At 31.5% G+C, this 18,769-nt stretch overlaps 1 protein-coding gene and 1 pseudogene across 2 annotated transcripts; both read right to left on the reverse strand.

The window, feature by feature from the left end:
• Positions 1 to 2,195: 2,195 nt before the first annotated feature.
• LOC111279864 (non-specific lipid-transfer protein Cor a 8.0101-like) lies at positions 2,196 to 3,041 on the reverse strand. Its single transcript, XM_022866928.2, has 2 exons — positions 2,598 to 3,041; positions 2,196 to 2,441 (listed from the first exon to the last, which is right to left on the reverse strand). The coding sequence occupies exons 1-2, from the start codon at positions 2,933 to 2,935 to the stop codon at positions 2,432 to 2,434; spliced, it is 348 nt and encodes a 115-aa protein (XP_022722663.1). The 5' UTR covers positions 2,936 to 3,041; the 3' UTR covers positions 2,196 to 2,431.
• Positions 3,042 to 6,212: 3,171 nt separating this feature from the next.
• On the reverse strand, positions 6,213 to 17,986 carry LOC111279893 (MACPF domain-containing protein CAD1-like; annotated as a pseudogene). The gene is made up of 7 exons (XR_016334676.1): positions 16,924 to 17,986; positions 15,661 to 15,892; positions 15,347 to 15,586; positions 15,208 to 15,295; positions 8,641 to 8,813; positions 8,362 to 8,525; positions 6,213 to 7,448 (listed from the first exon to the last, which is right to left on the reverse strand). The product of XR_016334676.1 is annotated as an MACPF domain-containing protein CAD1-like (transcript).
• Between the last annotated feature and the right edge of the window lie 783 nt (positions 17,987 to 18,769).

Consider the following 18,769-nt stretch of genomic DNA (forward strand, 5'->3'; position numbering starts at 1 on the left):
TAAAGGAAAGAAAGTCAACAACACTTTTTACAAGCAAAATGTGGGAAGTCTAATGTACCTAACTGCAACAAGGCCAGATATTAAGCAAGCTATAAGTCTTATCAGCAGATATATGGAGTGTCCAAAGGAAATACATCTCTTGGTAGCTCAGGTACTTGCGAGATAAAACCGAGTATGGATTGTTCTATAAGAATGGTGAAATCCCAATTTGTTCGGTTTTATAGATAGTGATTATGCTAGAGATCTTGATGATAGAAAGAGAAAATCTGGTTATGCTTTTATGATGGGGACAGCTGCAGTTCCATGGACATTAAGAAAGCAATCAATTATAACTTTGTCAACTACTGAAGCTGAATTTGTAGCCGCGGCAGCATGTGCTTGTCAAGCAATCTGGCTACAAAAAATTCTTAAAGAATTTTCAAACATGAAGGACCTACTATCATTTTCTGTGACAATAGCTCAACAATTAAGCTATCTAAGAATCCTATTCTGCATGAAAGAAGCAAGCATACAGATGTGAAGTTTCATTTCTTGAGGGACCTCACAAAAGAAGAATCATAGATCTTATCTATCGCAGAAGTGAAGATTAAATCGCTCACATTTTTACCAAACTTCTCAAGTTGTCAACATTTCAAAAGCTTAGGAAGTTGCTTGGTGTCTACACTTTAAAAAGCCGTTCATAGCTGGTATTCTTTAAACTAAATGTTTGAAACATTAGTTTAAGGACGGGATTGTTAAAAAATTAGTAATAAGGATCTGTTGAGTTGTCCTAGTCCTTAGGCATCTGTTAATTTGTTGCTTTACGTGTCCTGTTTTTTAGCGTAGTGGCAGCCCAAATTGTCAACTAGTAGTTGCTATTTTATTATTTTGTGGCAGCTAGTGGTTCTATTTTTTAGCTTATTTCCGTTGATTTATTACCTATTTAAAAGACAATTGTTCAAGGAATAAATGAAGTAGAAAAAGAACTTTCCTCAAAAAGCTCGGATGAGTGTTCTTAGTTGTTCAATTTCTTTGTTTTTTTTTTGAGTTATCAGAGCTAATAATTTTTGAGGTAAACTTGTTTGAGATTATTGATAGATTTTTTTTTTTTATAAATGATAATTTTATTTACCCAAAAAATAAAGAAATTACTCATAAAATTGAACAACATTCATCAACTATATATTAGATGAATATAAACCAGCGATTGATAAATTTGGATAGTTGGTTGATATTCTTTTTAGCGATTTACCAATTATTAATGTTTGTATTATTATTTTAATTTTGTCACGAGGAGCAAATCATTGATTATGCATCTTGGAGAGTTAGCTACCCAAACATTAAGTTTGAAATTTTTGAACAATCTATGGATATTATATATCAATCTATATCTGATAGTGAATTGTTAAAGCCGTAAAGAAATGCATTGAGTTGAGAAAGCTCTGAAATAAAATAAAATAAAAACAAAAAAAAAAAAAAAAAAAACAAGAAAGATGAGCGAAACAAGGTTTTAAACTTAACTTTAAATTTAGTTTTGATCCAACTTTCAAAAAACATTAATGTAAAGCTCTTTAATCATACTAATATTTATCCTATCAATAGTGTAAGTCCTAAACTATAAATTTTTTCTGTACATATTAAACCTCGCAAAAATTTGCATTTTTCTTTTCAAAAGTTGCTTTTAATTCCCTTGTTTTTTCCGCCTTAAAGCACTTTGATCAGAACAATATTAATGCATGGTTGATATTAGCATTTTGTGTTCACGACTGGCTCTTTTATGAAAGTTAGAAAAATGCATGGAAAAATTACATACTCAGATAGTCTGTTATTTAGCTAATAGAAGAAATGGAGTGTGGTCGCAAAAAACTGCAGCCGCTGGCGCTTTAATACTCCCTCTGCCATTGACTAACACTTTATTTGGACAGTTGGTTAAACAACGTGATAAACTTATAAGTAAATTATTATTTATTACAATCATTGCTCATTTACATATAAGCAGTGAAAAGTCGGACAAAATAGTATTTTCCTTTGTGTAATTACTATATTATTTCTCTTCGTCGCTATGTTATGTTATGAATTGATTTATGGCAACATTTGTTATATTTCTTATATAGTATTTGGTACTCATATATATTGTGAAATTTTTCGGAATATATTTGCCAAATTTTGAAGAAAATATAAATTCAGCAACGTACGGATATATCTGCATGCTATAAAATTAAGAAAACAACGCAAATATAGAATTAAACTCTGGTGTAACAGAGCATAAACTTTATCTCATAACATTGGACAGCCGATACATAGATATGCGATAATTGGAGCTAACAGGAAAAAACTATAAAAGACAAACAACTTAACAAGGCGAGACCGATTTGGATTTTGGAAGCATCCCAAAGTCTTTATTCACGCTTCTATCTTCTGCAAGCTGCTGATAACCCCTACTTCATCCCTCTCACTTCACACTGTAATAAGTTTCAAGAACAATGAAAAAAGAAATAATACTTAGATTTGCTTCAAAAATGAAGTACTATATATATATATATATATATGGGGAATGGGGACTAGGGAATTAATTAGAAAGCAAAATCCAAAAGGAAAGACGGTGAAATGGGCATTACTTGTTGCAGTTAGTAGAGGTGCTGATCTTGTAAGGAATGTTGACACCGCATTTGCCTGGAAGGCCCTCAGCCAAGTTAGCTTTAAGACCAGTGATGGTCTTAGCGGCATCCTGCAAGCACTTGCAAACAGTTTGGCGATCAGAGGTGGTTCTAGCCTCGCTGTTCAGGGCCCTAACCCCAGTGCAGCAACTTGGTGGCAAGTTTCCTCCATTCTGCAGGTATTTTATGCATGGAGTCATTTGTTTATCCACATCTCCACATGATAAGGCAGTAATGGACATGGGTTCAACCACCAACATGCACAACACCAAAGCGCAGACAACCTTGAGAGCAGCCATGGTTTTGGTTCAGGAAAAAAAAAGAAAAACAAAGAAGGCAAACTTTTCTTTTGGAGCAGTATAAAAGAAGAAAATTTGACTTGTGTTTTGAAAGCTTAGTGAATTGGAATAGGGTGAGGATCGTGGTTTATATAGATGCATGAGGTCGCGGTTGAGCTTCGACGAGAGAAATTAATTGAAGGGATTGGTTGGTTGTTGGGCTTTAATTGAGTCAAGCCTCACTTATGGCTTCTTGCTCTTTTTCTGCATGTAGCTTTGCTAACAGTCGACATCTCATCTTCCGCGTCCAATAATAATGTTCGTAAAGACAAAGATGTACACGTTTCAGAGGGAGAAAAATAATGCTATTTTGTTTTATTTATTTATATATCTAATATATATATATGTAATATAATAATATGCATAAATAAATTTGTCACATAAATATTTATGTGGATAATTTTTTTAAATAACATATAAGATAATTTTTTAAAAGAATAAGATAATTTCTATTGATTACAAATTAGATAATTTTAAATTTATTCAAATATCAAAATTATTTCAATTATAATTAAAAGTCAAAATAATTTAGAGATATATATTCTAAAATTAAAAATATGAAATATGGATTTTTTTTAATAAATAATTTTAGTTGTTTACTATATAACCTTATTTAAAAAATTATTTAATTATCAAAAATTTTAAAACATGTTTAAATTTTATAAAGATTAAGTTTATCCAAATCTTTCAACAATATTTTTTTATCTTGATTTAAAAAATTATCTTTTTAAAAAATTTACTTAAAAATTCAAGTAATTTTATGTAAGATTTTGAATTTTCAAAAAATTTTCATCTTAAATCTTTAAATAATAAAATTATCAAAATAATCATATCTATTTGAACTCTAATTATCAAATTTATATTTCAAATAAATGCAAAAAATTTAATATTATCTTTATCACTTATTATATCCATTTTAAATTTTAAAAATTATCTATTTAATCCTAATTGCTACTAAAAAATTCTTCTACAAATTTAAGACTACAAATATAATGTGTTATATATCAATTTCTTTTTTATTTTTTCCAATAACTTTTTTAAGGTATATTCTATTACTATTACAATTTGTTTTTTTTTGTTTATAAATTTTTTCTAAGATATATTTTATTGTTGTTACAGTTTTATTCTTATAAAAAAAATTTTAATTTATTTTTTTCCACATATTTTCTAACATTTTTCATATTTTGTATAATAATTTAGTTAAGATTACTAAAGTGCAAGTGTGCTAATATTTCTTTTATTTAAGACTACAAATATAATGTATTATACATCAATTTTTTTATTTTTTTCGTAACTGTTTAAGGTATATTCTATTACTATTATAATTTTTTTTTTGTTTATAAATTTTTTCTAAGATATATTTTATTGTTATTATAGTTTCATTCTTATGAAAAATAATTTTTTTCAATTTATTTTTTCACATATTTTCTAACATTTTTCATATTTTGTATAAGAATTTAGTCAATATTACTAAAGTAAAAGTGTGTTAATATTTCTTTTATTATTTAATTTATCATTCAATAATATATATTTTTATTAAAAAATAATTTATTTTTATTTGATATAATTTTACAAGTATATAAATATTATTGTAAATAAAAATATCCAAAAAAAAAGACATAATTTTTTTGTTGTTTTCAAAAAGTTTTTTTTTTTAATGATAAATCAATATATATAAATTTTATATATGTTATGAGTTTTAAAATTTTGAATATAATTTTTTAAAAAAATTAATTTGTATATATTTATATATATTCATATTAAATAAATAAAATTATTTCATGTATTACACATATTATAATTTAGTGTAATATATATAAGGAGAGAGATATTTATTTTTCACCTCATAAATATTATTTTATCATTTTAAGATTTAATTCGAAATTTTCAAAATAAAATTTTGAAATTTCAAGCATAGCTGGAATATCCCTTTTGGAACAGATAGTGTTGTTTTATCATCAATCAAATTGAACATTTTGATAAATTGCTTTTTTTTTAAACAAATTTTGCCAAAGGAGAAAGGAAAGGCCTGATGTATGGATATAATGAATGTATAACGGGAGCCAGGCTTTTGTCCGCATTCCGCATGGAGATGGAGTGTTACTTTTTCGATGCATTTTGGGGCAGAAATGAAGCAATACATACAGTGAGATGGGGGGCAAACAAATGTTTCACAGGATAAAATGGGGCACCCCTCCACCTGCCAAGATGTGATTGTAGTTTTTTTTTTAATATATATAGTCTACTTTTAATGCGCTATCACACCTCATTAAATGAAACGCCATAAAAGTCAATGTAATCGCAATTTGAGTGATGGGTAAAGAACTCAATTTCCTATAGAGAGGAAGGGACGCCATACATTGACAAAAACACGTGTCGTAAACATGATGGGGTTTGTTGTCCAACTGTATATATACTAAATTTTTTAAAAAAATTTGCGCACATATAATATTGAAATGTAGAAAAGAATTAAATTTAAATAAACTTTGTGAACATTTCTACGTGTATATATATATATATTGACAAAGTTCGAATCGAATTCTGACTTTGCGCTAAAAAAAAAAAAAAAAAAAATCGAATTCTGTCTTAATGAGTTGGGCTCAGGTTAATATTAAAAAAGTTGGGAAAATACTAAGCCTAAATAATATCTAAGAATATTCTTGACTGCATTACGAAAAAATGTGGAAACCCAAAAGTCACCGAAATGTTCTGGGCTATACTTGGATTGGGCTCGCCTCACTATTTGATTTAAGTGTAAAGTCCACATTTTCAGTCAAAAATCATTAAACCACGACCACTCAATTTATGTCCAAGTTAAATGTTTGGGTTAAGAGATGTTTTAAGCCTATATAATTGAAATATTAAGATGAAAAGACTATGTTTTATTATAAGAAAAATAAGGATCATGGTTGAAGGAAAGGTTTCACATTTTTTTAAGCTGGAAATGAGTAAACATGTTTATGTTTTTCTATTTATGCAAAAAAAAAAAGTGTCATTTGTAGGCCCAAACTTGCGGCTGTTGCAGCACAATTTGTGGCTTTGATGAGAATTGAAGTGATGTGAAAGGGGGAATTTATTGGGGGGGTTGGGGGGAGGGGTGTTGGTGCAACCGGTTGTGTTGAGCTGAGCTGGTTGGGTTTAATAGAGTTTTATTGCCATCAACTGCAACTACAAGCAAAGCAATTCGGAGTGAGAACGTTAAGAAGAAAGTGGTGGAACAACTAATTATAAGTACTTCACTAACATTTTCATTGCAAAGGCTTGCTATAAGAACAATGATTGTTAGAAAATAATGTCTCCTAATTTTGAGAATTTCTACTACAAAAATATATTTATATATATTGCAACAATAATAATTTCTTTGTTCAGCAATAATATTGCAAATATTGTCATTTCTGTGTCTGTTCAGCATCTGCAGCTGCTTCCATGGCACTAATGAAGATGATGATGAGGGTTGGCAAACTGCCCATGCCACATTCTATGATGGAGTTGATGCTATTGGCATAATACGTGAGTTTCAGAATTCAGACTTGAGAATAACATAACAAGGGTATGGAACAAGCACAGCAGCTTTGAGCACTGCACTTTCCAACAATGGCTTGGGCTGCATACCTGCTATGAGCTGCTATGCAAAGAGAACCCTTAACGGTGCATTACTCTAACCATAACCATGACCGCCACCAACTTTGGTCCCCCTAATTATGCTTTGTCTAATGACAATGGTGGGTGTGCAATCCTCCTCGAGAACACTTCAACTTGGCAGAACCTGCTTTCTTGCAGATTGCAGAATATGGAGCTGGAATTGTTCCTGTTCTCAATCACACAAAACCATGCCAAGAGATTCAACAATTCAGCAAGGAGTACTTCACTCTCAAAACAATTTTCCCTTTCTCAACACCAAGCTTTCCACCAGTAACCAACCAATGACCGAGACGATCTTGTGGCCCTTTGCTTATCTCAGACATATCAACAAATTTTGCCAACTTGTTTACAATGTTTTCTAGTGAGCCAGAACTTGAGTCAACAGAGTTGGTATTACCCATAGTAGCAACAACTTTCTTTGATTTGTCATTTTGATTATGGTCCCACAAAGATATTTGTATTGTGCAGCCTGTAAGCCTGGAATACAAGAGCTTCATGTACAAGACGTTTCTTGACCAAAAATCCCAGACTCCAAGTTGTGCTCCAGCGACAATGTAGACACCAGAGAGGTCACCTATAAAGGTTTCAGGGTTTTCAATTGGTGCAGTACTAACATGAGAAAGTTCTTGCATTTCACAGGTTCAAACCATCTGTCATATTGCTCCTCAGGTCCCTGCCACTTGGGAGCACCAATTGCCACATGGGTATCCCAGTGTGGAAGTAGGATTTTTGGAAGAGAAGCCAAGTATTGAAGATGAATACTCAGACGGTTCTGCTTGATTCCTTCTAGTCGTAATCGCAAGCCTGTTACTGGCCTACATCCAACTGAAATCTGCATTTACATTGAGCCCAGATTAGATGCAAAATCTTGTTAGATCGGTTCATGTTACCACTCCCCAGTAACTTTCATGTGATGATTTATAATCAATGCCCTATATTCAAAGAATCCAGAACGGAAGCAAACTTGAGGAGAGTAAAGAGACTATAGTAGTCCAAAACCTCAAAATTGTCATAATCTAATCAAATTTAAGGAGTAAAGAGACTTATTTAGTAAGTGCAAAAACACGACCTATAAAAGGCAAACATTGCTGATAACTCAAAATTTAAAAAAAAAAAAATGGTTTTTAAGATTTCCCTTTACCATAAGAATTTCATAAGGTTTAAAAATAGCCAACAAAGGCCAATCAATTATTTAACAACTACCCAAAAGAGTGGGCCCTCTTGAGATGTGGATATGAGCTAATGGTTCACTTTTGCTTACTTCAACAATTGTAAGGATTGCATTTTAATCATATGCCACACCATATTATGGCTCTTAGAATGGTCACTGAGGTTATGCAATTGGAAACGAAATCCCAGCTAATGAACGAGCCAGAAAAATATCAAAGAAAAACCCCTCTATTACGGGCCATATCAAGATAGATAAAACTCAATAGTCAGGAGGAAAGAGAGCAGCTACTAAAGCTGGTAAAGCTTGTGACAGTGGGAGACATAAAAAGGAAGTTGGCTTTCATTGTTTAACATTTCAGGACAATAAGCTATTTCAAATTTCCAGGGGCTGCAACAACCATCAGCAATCCTGTATCATATGCACACATGCATATAATACAAAAATATCAACAAGCCTTTATCCCAGTAACCAACAAAATGCAGAAAATTGTGCTCTTTTGCCATTCTTGGGAACAAGTCTCAAGTGGAAGAGCTTAAAGTTTTAAGACGAAAAGCTATGTTGCACAAACCTATACCTACTCTTGGCTGACACAAAGCTTTTGCCCCATCATGCTGAATTGCAAAGATGGGCAAATAGGTTCCTTCCTTTGTTGGCCAGGAATCTTGTCCTGTACAGGAGCCCATCCCCTAGAAATGTGGAACTCTAGAAAATATCTTAGTTCTTCGATCGGAGGCTTATCTGCGAACAATCAGACAATATATTTGAGTTAGGACAAAGAGTTTATCATTAGCAATTTAACAAATGAGAAAGAAAAGATTGCATCCAATCACCCACACATAATTATTTGTATTACATTCAAGATAAAGACTGACAGCACGAGTCAGATGCTCCTTTCCAAATACCCCATCAAGCAGAGAAATAATACGATAGGAAGTCATTTCAATGACATCAGGAGAGGAGCGGACAGTTTTGCCCACTGAGTGTGGTTTTGCTCCAGATCATCTTCTCCCCTCCTCCGAAAAATGACTGTAAGATCCAGCAACAATAAGAATACCAGAAAATGAGTTCAAGGCCTCATGGTGAAAGGCGTAGTAAGTTACACATCCGGAATTGACTAAAAAGGTAAATGGTAAATAAAAAAATTAACACCAAAATAGAAAGCAAACAAGCTTGCTCCATCCATCAAGCAAATAACATCTCTTGCCCACCTGAGGCAAGCCGCCATACGCCTATAAAAGACTTGCACCGACGACCTAATCCTAAAGCAATCCATGCTAGAATATCTTTTGGCAGCAAAAAAAAGAAATAAACTGTATATATTAGCCACTCCTGCATGCTCAGTCATGATCAATGATGTCATAACTGTTCAATATCATTACAATATGAACATTTTAAGAGGAATAGTAGGAAATACAACAAGAACAATGACCAAACAAACAAACAAGGCTTTTTTCCCACTACATGGTGTCCGCTACATGGATCCGACTCAAAAATGGGAAAAACAGAACATACAAAATCTACCCCCAAAAAAATCATGAAGCTATCACATTCAACGAATCATTACCAAAAACAAAAAACCAAGCAAAACCGAAGGGTACAAACTCAAGTGCTTAATTAAAGAGCCTCAGATAAAATGTGCAGGAAAATGTAGTGCGGCGACTGGTACAGTAGTTTCAGTTGTGGATCTCAATATAAATAACTATCTGCACCTGTTGTTTGATGTCCTTGTTACGCTCCAAATACAAAGATTTAGAAGATAATAAGGCCGCATACTTATAACACGAATCTCACAAACATATAAAGTAATAGATATTAAATTAAATCAAAATCTTTAATAATCTTTAAAATAATATTTTATAAAATTTAAATTTCATAAAATTATAATCTTTGCAAGTTGGTTGAATATATTAAAATTTAACAAATTTATGAAAAATCGATTTCTAACAAGATTCATTCAATATTTTTGGTTGTTTCTTAAATAAAAAAGATTTGGTTAATTGATCAAATTCCTACTTAGTTATTTTCATTTACTATTAGAGGATTTTTAGGTAATTTATTATTATCATTAGGATATTATGGGTTTGTTAGATTTGATGTTTTAGTTATATATATTTTTGTACTCTAGAAAGTTTTTTAAGAATTTATAAATAAAAACTTCTCATTAATTTCTTCATAGTATCATTCATCATAAACTATCAAAACTTATATATATATATATATATATTATCTTTCTATTTACGTCATAGCCAATAGCACAAGTGTGTCCATAACTCCCTATTTTACCTATCTTTGGTCATTAACTTAATGGATAAAATTCCATCCAATTGTCTCAATCAGTGATGCTGTTTATCTGTGAAAAAGTTAAAAAAGATTATCTCACAGGAATTACTATTTTACCCAACGAAAATGACTCAAAGTATCGAACCTAAAAGTTAGAAAATAGAATGATAATGTCGTTTTTGATCAATTTTATGATCGACAAGATTTGTGAGAATTTCATGTACTACAAAACTATCAAGAAGATTTGGGATGCTACAAAAGAAACCTATTCCAACGTAGACAATACGTCTACAATATTCAAGATCAAAAGCACTTTACATGACCTGTGACAAGGAAACTTCTCTATCACGAAATATTTTAATTTCTTAACTCATTATTGACAATAATTAGATATTTTTGAAGAAATAGCAAGAAAGTGCCCTGACAATAGCCAACAATATAGGAAAATAATGGAGAAGGACAAGTTTATAAGTTTCTACTCGATCTAAACAAGAGCCTTGATGATGTTCGTAGAAGAATTCTTAGCATTAAGCTATTACCTAGCATTCGAGAAGTTTTCTTTAAGGTCCGCCTAGAAGAAAGTAAAAGGAAAGTGAAGCTAGGAACATCATGCAATCCACAAGAGATAAAAAATTTAACCCTTACTGATGAGGACCAAAATCCTACTAAGGTGGTAAAAATCAATAAAAACAGACATTGGTGTGACCAATATCAGAAGGTAGGACATACATGAAAAAATTGTTGGCAAATCCATCGAAAACTTGCTGACTACAAACCACATTTTACTTAAAATTAAAAGAGTCATGGAAATTCTGCCACCACCGGACAACTCCAACATCTCCAAAATCAAGCCCATTCAGTAAAAAGTAGTTAGAACTCCTTCAAAAAATTATTCAACAATCTCTTTAAAACATTGGGTCAGTTGTAAGCACAGCATCTGTTGCACAAAAACATAACTCTCTCAATGCTTTACTTGTGCAAAGTGAAAAATCAAGATCTTAGTTTTTTATTCAAATGCATTAGACTACATGACTAGTGATGCAATGTTTCACGAATACAGTCCATGTTCCAAAAATCTCACAATTTGAATAACAGTTGGATCACTCTTTCGAATAGCCAGGACAAGTTCAGTCTTTATTTCAAAAGACATAACACTTGACTCTGTTCTTCATATCCCTAATTTAGATTACAACAATTTGTTTATTAGTAAAATTATGAGAGATCTTAATTGTATTACTAAATTTTTTTCTAACATGTGTGAATTTTAAGGCTTGGATTCGAGAAGAAGATTGGCAATGCTAGGATGTGTGCTAGACTCTATCTCCTTAGAGATGAAGAATCTAAGAGACAATCATGAAAGAGTGCTTGTTCGATTTCATCTTTTAGAAAGAGTAAAGAAATTACAATCATGCTATGACACTATCGTTTAGAACATCCAAATTTTTTGTACCTCAAAAAATTGTTCTCTAATTTATTAAGTAAAGGTTCCAAGTCTTATCACTATGAAATTTGCTAGTTTTTCTAACACAGTCGTAACTCATATACAAGTCAACCATACAAATCAACTTATCCTTTTTCTATGATCCATATTGATATTTGGGGACTATCAAGGGTTAATAATATTACAAATTCTAGATGGTTTGTTACCTTCATTGATGATCACACAAAAATTACATTGTTGTTCCTCATGAAAGACAAGTTAGAGGTTAGTTCAATATTTCATAATTTCAACAAGATGGTGCAAACTCAATTCCAAGCAAAAATCCATGTGCTCAGAATAGATAATGGGCAAGAATATTGTCACTCAGCTCTTGGATTTTATTTATTAGATCAAGGAATTATTCATCATGGCTCATATACTGAAACTCCTTAACAAAACAGAGTTGCCGAGTAGAAAAACAAACACCTAATAGAAGTTACAAGATCTATTATGCTAGCCTCTTATGTCTCAAAACATTTCTGAGGAGAGGCAATCCTAATAGCAACCTTTCTTATCAATAGGATGCCTTCTGAATTAATGCTAAAGCTGAATTTAAGGTTATGTCTCATGAGATTTATAAAAGAATTTGGCTTGAGAGAACGCTACAAAAACTGTAAAAGTCAGTTGAAAATTCAATAAAACTATTTTGTGATAATAAAACAGCTATTAATATTGCCAAGAATCCTATTTATTATGGTCGAACAAAACATGTAGAGATTGATCGCCACCTAATCAAAGAGAAGATTGAAGAAGGCGTAATCAAACTGGTTTATAATCTAACAGAACATCAGATAATAGACATTTTCACCGAGGCTCTTCATTGTGGTAATTTTGAGAATTTGAAGTTCAAGTTGGGTATAATTGATATCTAACATCCAACTTGAAGAGAAGTGTGAAAAATCAATTCCTAACCAGATTTGATTAAGTATCATTCATTTAGTATTTTTGGTTGTTTCCCAAATAAAAAGGATTTGGTTCATTGATCAAATTCTGACTTGGTAGTTTCCATTTATTGTTAGAGGATTTTTAGGTGATTTATTATTATTTTTAGTATATCATAGGATTTGCTAGATTTGATGCTTTAGCTATATATATTCTTATACTGTAGAAAGTTTCTTAAGAATTCATAAATAAAAAATTCTCATAAATTTTTTCAAAATCTTTTAGAATCAATAATAAATTATTCACTTCGTAAGCAATACCAAACTAAACATAGATGGTAATCTTGTTAATCTAAGTAGTTGTCAAGATTAAGTCTCTTAAGATACAAACACCGAAATTTGAAAAAGTAAAGAAAAATAAATGAATAAGCACGATGACTCAGCAAGTAACCGACTTCTCCTCAGTTGGATTAAGCATGTCACAAAACATTTAAGCTAAAACATTAACTACATGGATCAAAATACTTTTGGGTAATCTTGTATTCACAAACATATCTAAAAACCAGATTCTCATATCACAAAACAGAATCAAATATCATAAAATTATAAATTTTATTAGTCTCCCATAATATACTACGATCACACTTAACCCTTGGGTATAGGTCAAAATTAGAATTTCTCCTCTAGTGCAATGGGACAAAAGTATATCAGAAGCAACTAGATCGTTGCACTAACAATCATAATTAACCCATTAGTGCAATGAAACAAAACAAAATTCGCATTAATCCCTTTAATGTAATAGGATAGAAGTATATCATTGATGGCATGGTAAACAAAAACCATTATTCATAACTGGTAGCACGATTCAAAACTGATATTAATATCACAAAATACATGTAGACATGGCCAACAATTAACCCCTATTGGCAAGGTCAGAATATAGTCATACTAAGGGACAAAAATCAAACTATATTTTCAAATTACCCAACATATACAAATTCAATATTTATAAATTTTCTCAAAACAAAATCCATATAAAATAAAATTTCATAATCATTCTAAAGCAAAACTTCATATTCCGACAAACAATGGATATATAACTATTTTATTACAAAATCATTTTTGAAAATCAAAACAATTTCAAATCATATTCCAAACTCATAATAAAGAAATCACATATACATTTTGCATGCTCAATCCGATTTACAAAACAAATGAATAAAATAATAAATATTATATATTATATATTTCAACTCTAAATAATTGAGGTTGATTTTTTTAAGGACATAAAAACCAAAGAGATATCAAGTCACTTACCTGATACACTAAATCTTAACTTAATCAGCAAATTGCTCAGTTCTCTTAGTATTCTAATAATTTAATAAATATTTAAAAATCAAAACTCAACCCAAAATATAAATTTAATAAAGCAAACCTTCCACGGATCATCCTAAATAAATTAGGTTGTGTGGCAACCTTTCAACAATTTGAAACTATTTGAAAGTATTTTCTCTTAGTATATAAAACATTTTCTTTTAATATACCAAAATGTCTAAATTTGAGTATAAATATGAAATTAAAGATTAAAACATAAAAATCAGTAGCAATATAAATTTTTACAAATTTTTAATTTTTAACATTTAATAATAATTATTTTTTTGTAAATCTGAATATAATTTAATAGTCCTTTAATAATACTAATAACATGAAATTAATACAATAAAAATATATTAAAATAAGCGAAAACTCATTAAAAATAATATAACTAAAATTCAACTAATTTTATAAATAAATATATCAAATATTGATTGGAAATAATTTTAAAATAATAAAAAATAGAATTTTCTATGTTCTAAAATTTTGCATTTCATAATCATCTGGCTTATTTTGAGTCACAAAATCTCTAATATTCTATAATTCCTAGTGATAAAGAAAAACATTAATTTTAAAGTAAGAATGTAATAATACAACTTAAATTTCATTTTGACAAAAATAATTTCCAAAAACCTAAGTTTCAAAGGTCAAAACTTTACAAATTATCACAAACAGCCCAGATTTTTTGGGTTTCAGATTCATAAAGCTTACTTTAAGATTTCGATTTTTTTAGCCTATAAATCATTTGAACTAACTAATTATATGACTAGAAAGTTTACATTTTGTACTATCAAAAGCACCTAAATTTTGACCAAATAAACCACTGGAATAATGAGTTCCGACAGCTCATAGTTAGGTACCAGACATACCATTGGAAAGATCTTAAAGAGACATTTCATTGAAACCCACAATTTCATCGAATTGTCACCAAAAAGTCACCATAATATTTTTTAAAATGAAAAGATACAAAAATGTCGGTTGGGGTTTATAAAAAAATTACACAAAATATAAAAATTTCAAGAGTTTTAAGTAAAATTTGATCTTAATCAAATATTTTTAAAATTGATTTGCCCTTTCTCTTTCTCTCTTTTTCTTTTCGAGGGTTTTTTTCAAATATTTCTTTTTTTTTTCAAAAAAAATTACGGACAAAAACTATTTGATAAAAAAAAATTTTTTACTAATATACTTATGAGCTGGGTCACAAATTAAGCTATAGTAACTTGGACTTGGTATTACAGTCTTATATGCAAAATTGCTTATGTGTACAAAGAACAAAGGCTAACTTGCTTTTGCAACTTAGTTTTTTCAATAATTTCGAATCATTGGCACCTCATATAACAAAATAGCATCCCAAAAAATTGAATATTCATATGAATATCGATTCCCACTAATAAACTGTCAAGACATCTGAGCACCTCTTTCCGATTAAGATATGGCGCACTGGTGGGCTGAGGGTATATCCCTTGACTGTTGAAGAAGCCAGGATCAAGTCCCTGTAAAGCTCAAAAATTGTATTAAGTGAGCAATGGTCAAGAAAGTAAGACAAATAAAAGATGGCAAAATATGGAAGAAATAGTGGAACTAGCCTTATCGTTTAATTTGATTTGACCTGAACTCGTACGACTTTCATTGTCAGAGAATCTCTGATATCCAATATCCTGCACATAGCTATTAATCTCCATGGTAGACAAAGGTGAAGAGTGATATTTTTTTATGTACATCACATCTTTAGCACCGATAGTAACAGGAGTAAAATGACATGCGTCCCAAAATTTTCAATGAAACTGTCAAATAAAGCAATATTAGGAATTGAACCTATGTTATAAGAATTCTACATTTAGCAACAAATTGTTTATACCTGACCAAGGATGATGCGTCCAAGGAAGTTGGGACAGCCTGTTTAACATTTTCTTGCAATACCAATGGGGACTTTGTAAGCTGAAAAATGGCAAGTGGAATGTACAATCCATCCATAGAGAGTATCGTCGTAGTCGCAGCATCAATATTTGTTGAACCAGTAAAGCTAAATTGAAACTACCAAGCGAAAGACCACCGGACACATTAGCTTTTTTATTAAAATACTCAAGCATCTGCAGCTCGTAGTTAAGACAAGCAAACTAGAAAATGTTAAAGCAATACAAATCATGCTTGAAACAAATCAAAGCAAACCAAATTATGACGAATAGTCTAAATAATGCTATTAAGCTCAGAAATGTTAGTGAGTTAATTCTGCATTTCATCATTGATCACAGTGCAGTTAGCAATTCAATTAGCATCGTCTCTTTCTCCTAATGATAATTGGGCCCATGACAATCAAATTCAATGATTGTATGCGTTGTCTTAATCATCACCATCAATATTCAATCTAAGAAACTAATCCCTTAAACTAAATTTCAAACTCACAACATAATTAGGAATCAAACACTAAACAATCAAACATGACCTTAGTATACTTTGGTAGGACATGATACATAAGTTCAAAAAGAGTCAATTGCGAGAGATTTTTAGGCTAACAGTTAAGATTAATGGACAATTGTACTTATCAAATAATATCTTAACAAAACACACGGATAATAAATATTCAGTGATGATAAACTAGAGGAAGGAATGCGTGTGATAACTTCAAATCAGGTAAAAATTTGAATGAAACTGGATAGGCTATCGGTAAATAAAACATTAAAATAAGAATCAATATAAGAGGGTTATAAATTTAATCAAAATTATGATACAGACTAGACACAGGAAAAAGTTCAAAGAATTTTCTTCATCCACAGGCAGGGTTCAGTACTTGCAAATGGTTGCAGTTTGTTCTATATGGTTACATTCCTTCTTAATCTCAAATATCAATTTAATTGGTCCTTTTTTTTTCACCTCTGTTTCTCAGTCCAACTGCTACTTCTGTTTATCATCAAAATGGTAAAGACTTATGGTATCTTGACTAACCTTGTCACAAGTCTCCAACCTTTAACACTAAAGGAAAGGCTTAACTATGCATATCTAACAAAGCCCAGAAGAAACACAAGAACATAATCTCAAGTTTGAGCTAAACCCAAAAATTAGCAAACTAGCATAATTCATGAATATAATACCAAAACACCTAGAAATCAAACCACAATGTTACCTCATGAAACTTGCAAACCCCAGAACTGTGACGGCCAATAGGCTCCTGGGAGTTCTTGATATCTCTAGAAATATTGGGCAGTACAGTTTGATCGTCCAAGTAGATGTCCCTACAATGTTCCTCATCAAATTCAACTATCCTAGAACCTGTCACACCTTTACAGTATAATAACCTTGTATTGATGTTGACATTAATCCCCTCCGTAATGCCTGCAGTCTGCACTGCGTTCATTGCAGTGCGCATAGCAGCTGCATTTCCATTTCCATTTTCCCCCATTTTTTCATGACCAGAATTCTTCCTTGAATTTCCCTTTAACCTCCAATGTTTTCCTTGGTTAGAATCATACACAGTTCACCAAATAATCTCAGCTTAAAGACCCAACTGTAATGTAATAGAAGGTAGAAATAAGAGATAGGTTAGAATATAGAAAAAGACGAGAATTGAGAATTGGAAAGCGAGAATTCTGATAATTCATTTCATGCCAATCTTGTGAATACAAGTTCCTGTATAAACGCTCCAGGCTGGCAATCCAACTAAATTCTATTGAGACCGTTAATATTAAGGACAAAATAACAAACGCTGACATCACAGAATTTCATGCAATATCTAATGATCGGCAGCCACCCCCGCTCCTTAATTTCATCACCCTGACATGCCTTTTAGAACATCTAGCTATCCTTTTTTCAGCTTTTTGCCCAGCTTCGTTTCTTCCTCTACCTGCTCGACTACCAACTTTTCCTGCTTGCCATCGCCGTCGTGACTTTTTGATCTTTTAGAAATTTGACTAGCTAATTTCAGCACATTACTCTATCCTTAAGGGATTCTTGTCCGGATTAAAAAGTGAAAATTGGGACTTCAATACGGTATAATCCTCCCAACTTGCATTTTTAAGACCCAAGTTAGATCACATCACCGGAAGCTGAGTTACTGCCTAATTGTTTTTTTATCTTTTTTACCATTCTCTTGTTGATCACATAAGCAGGGTAAACTAAGGGCTGCCCATCCTCATTTAACTCTGGATGATTTATGCTAGGCACTATCTTAGTTCCAACCTTATGTAAGCTTTTTAATTGACCAGTATGATTTCCTCCTTTTAATGTCATTTCTTGCCCTTTCTTCTAAAAGGTTACTAATAGTTCATTGAAGTCAAACACTAATGGGCAATATTTTTTCATCCACTTCACCCCAAGCACCATGTCACTGCCTACCATAGGTAATATCCTGAGGTCGTGGATTAACTGGTACCCTTGCATGGTCCACTCCAATTGTTTACGCTTGGCAGTGTTGTATAGTTGCTTACCATTCGCCATGGTAATAGTTAATGGGCTTGTGTGCGCCAATTCAACACCATCTTTAGCCCATGTTAGAGTCACTAAACTATTGGTGCTAGCACTGTCTATAAGAATACTCACAGGTCTTCCCTTGATTTTACTTTGTATCCTGAAGGCACTAAGGCCAGCATTTCCTGTAAGTGCATTCATGGAAATTTCCAAACAATCTTCCCCTGACTCCTGATCAGTTATAGCTTGCCCCGTATCAATCTATTCATCCATTTCCCTTCCTGATTCTTCACTCTCTTCTTCAACAGTGATTGCATTCAACTTTTTGTTTTTACATACATGCCCTGGAAAAAACTTATCCTCACACTCGAAGCATAAATTCTGTATCCTCCTTCGTTCAATAAGGTTTTGCTTTTGGTTTACTGTTTGGTTACTGTTTGAATGTTTTTGAGTTTAAGTCTAATGGTTGGAAAAGTTTTTTGGGTAGATAATGGTGTTGGTTGAAATATTAGGTTTAGTGAAGGATCTGTGTTTCTTGCCTTCAACTTACAAGGATAGTTCATGTA

Source organism: Durio zibethinus, chromosome 27 (assembly GCF_047325235.1).
Source record: "Durio zibethinus cultivar Kanyao isolate XHJ-2024 chromosome 27, ASM4732523v1, whole genome shotgun sequence".
Taxonomy (NCBI): domain Eukaryota; kingdom Viridiplantae; phylum Streptophyta; class Magnoliopsida; order Malvales; family Malvaceae; genus Durio; species Durio zibethinus.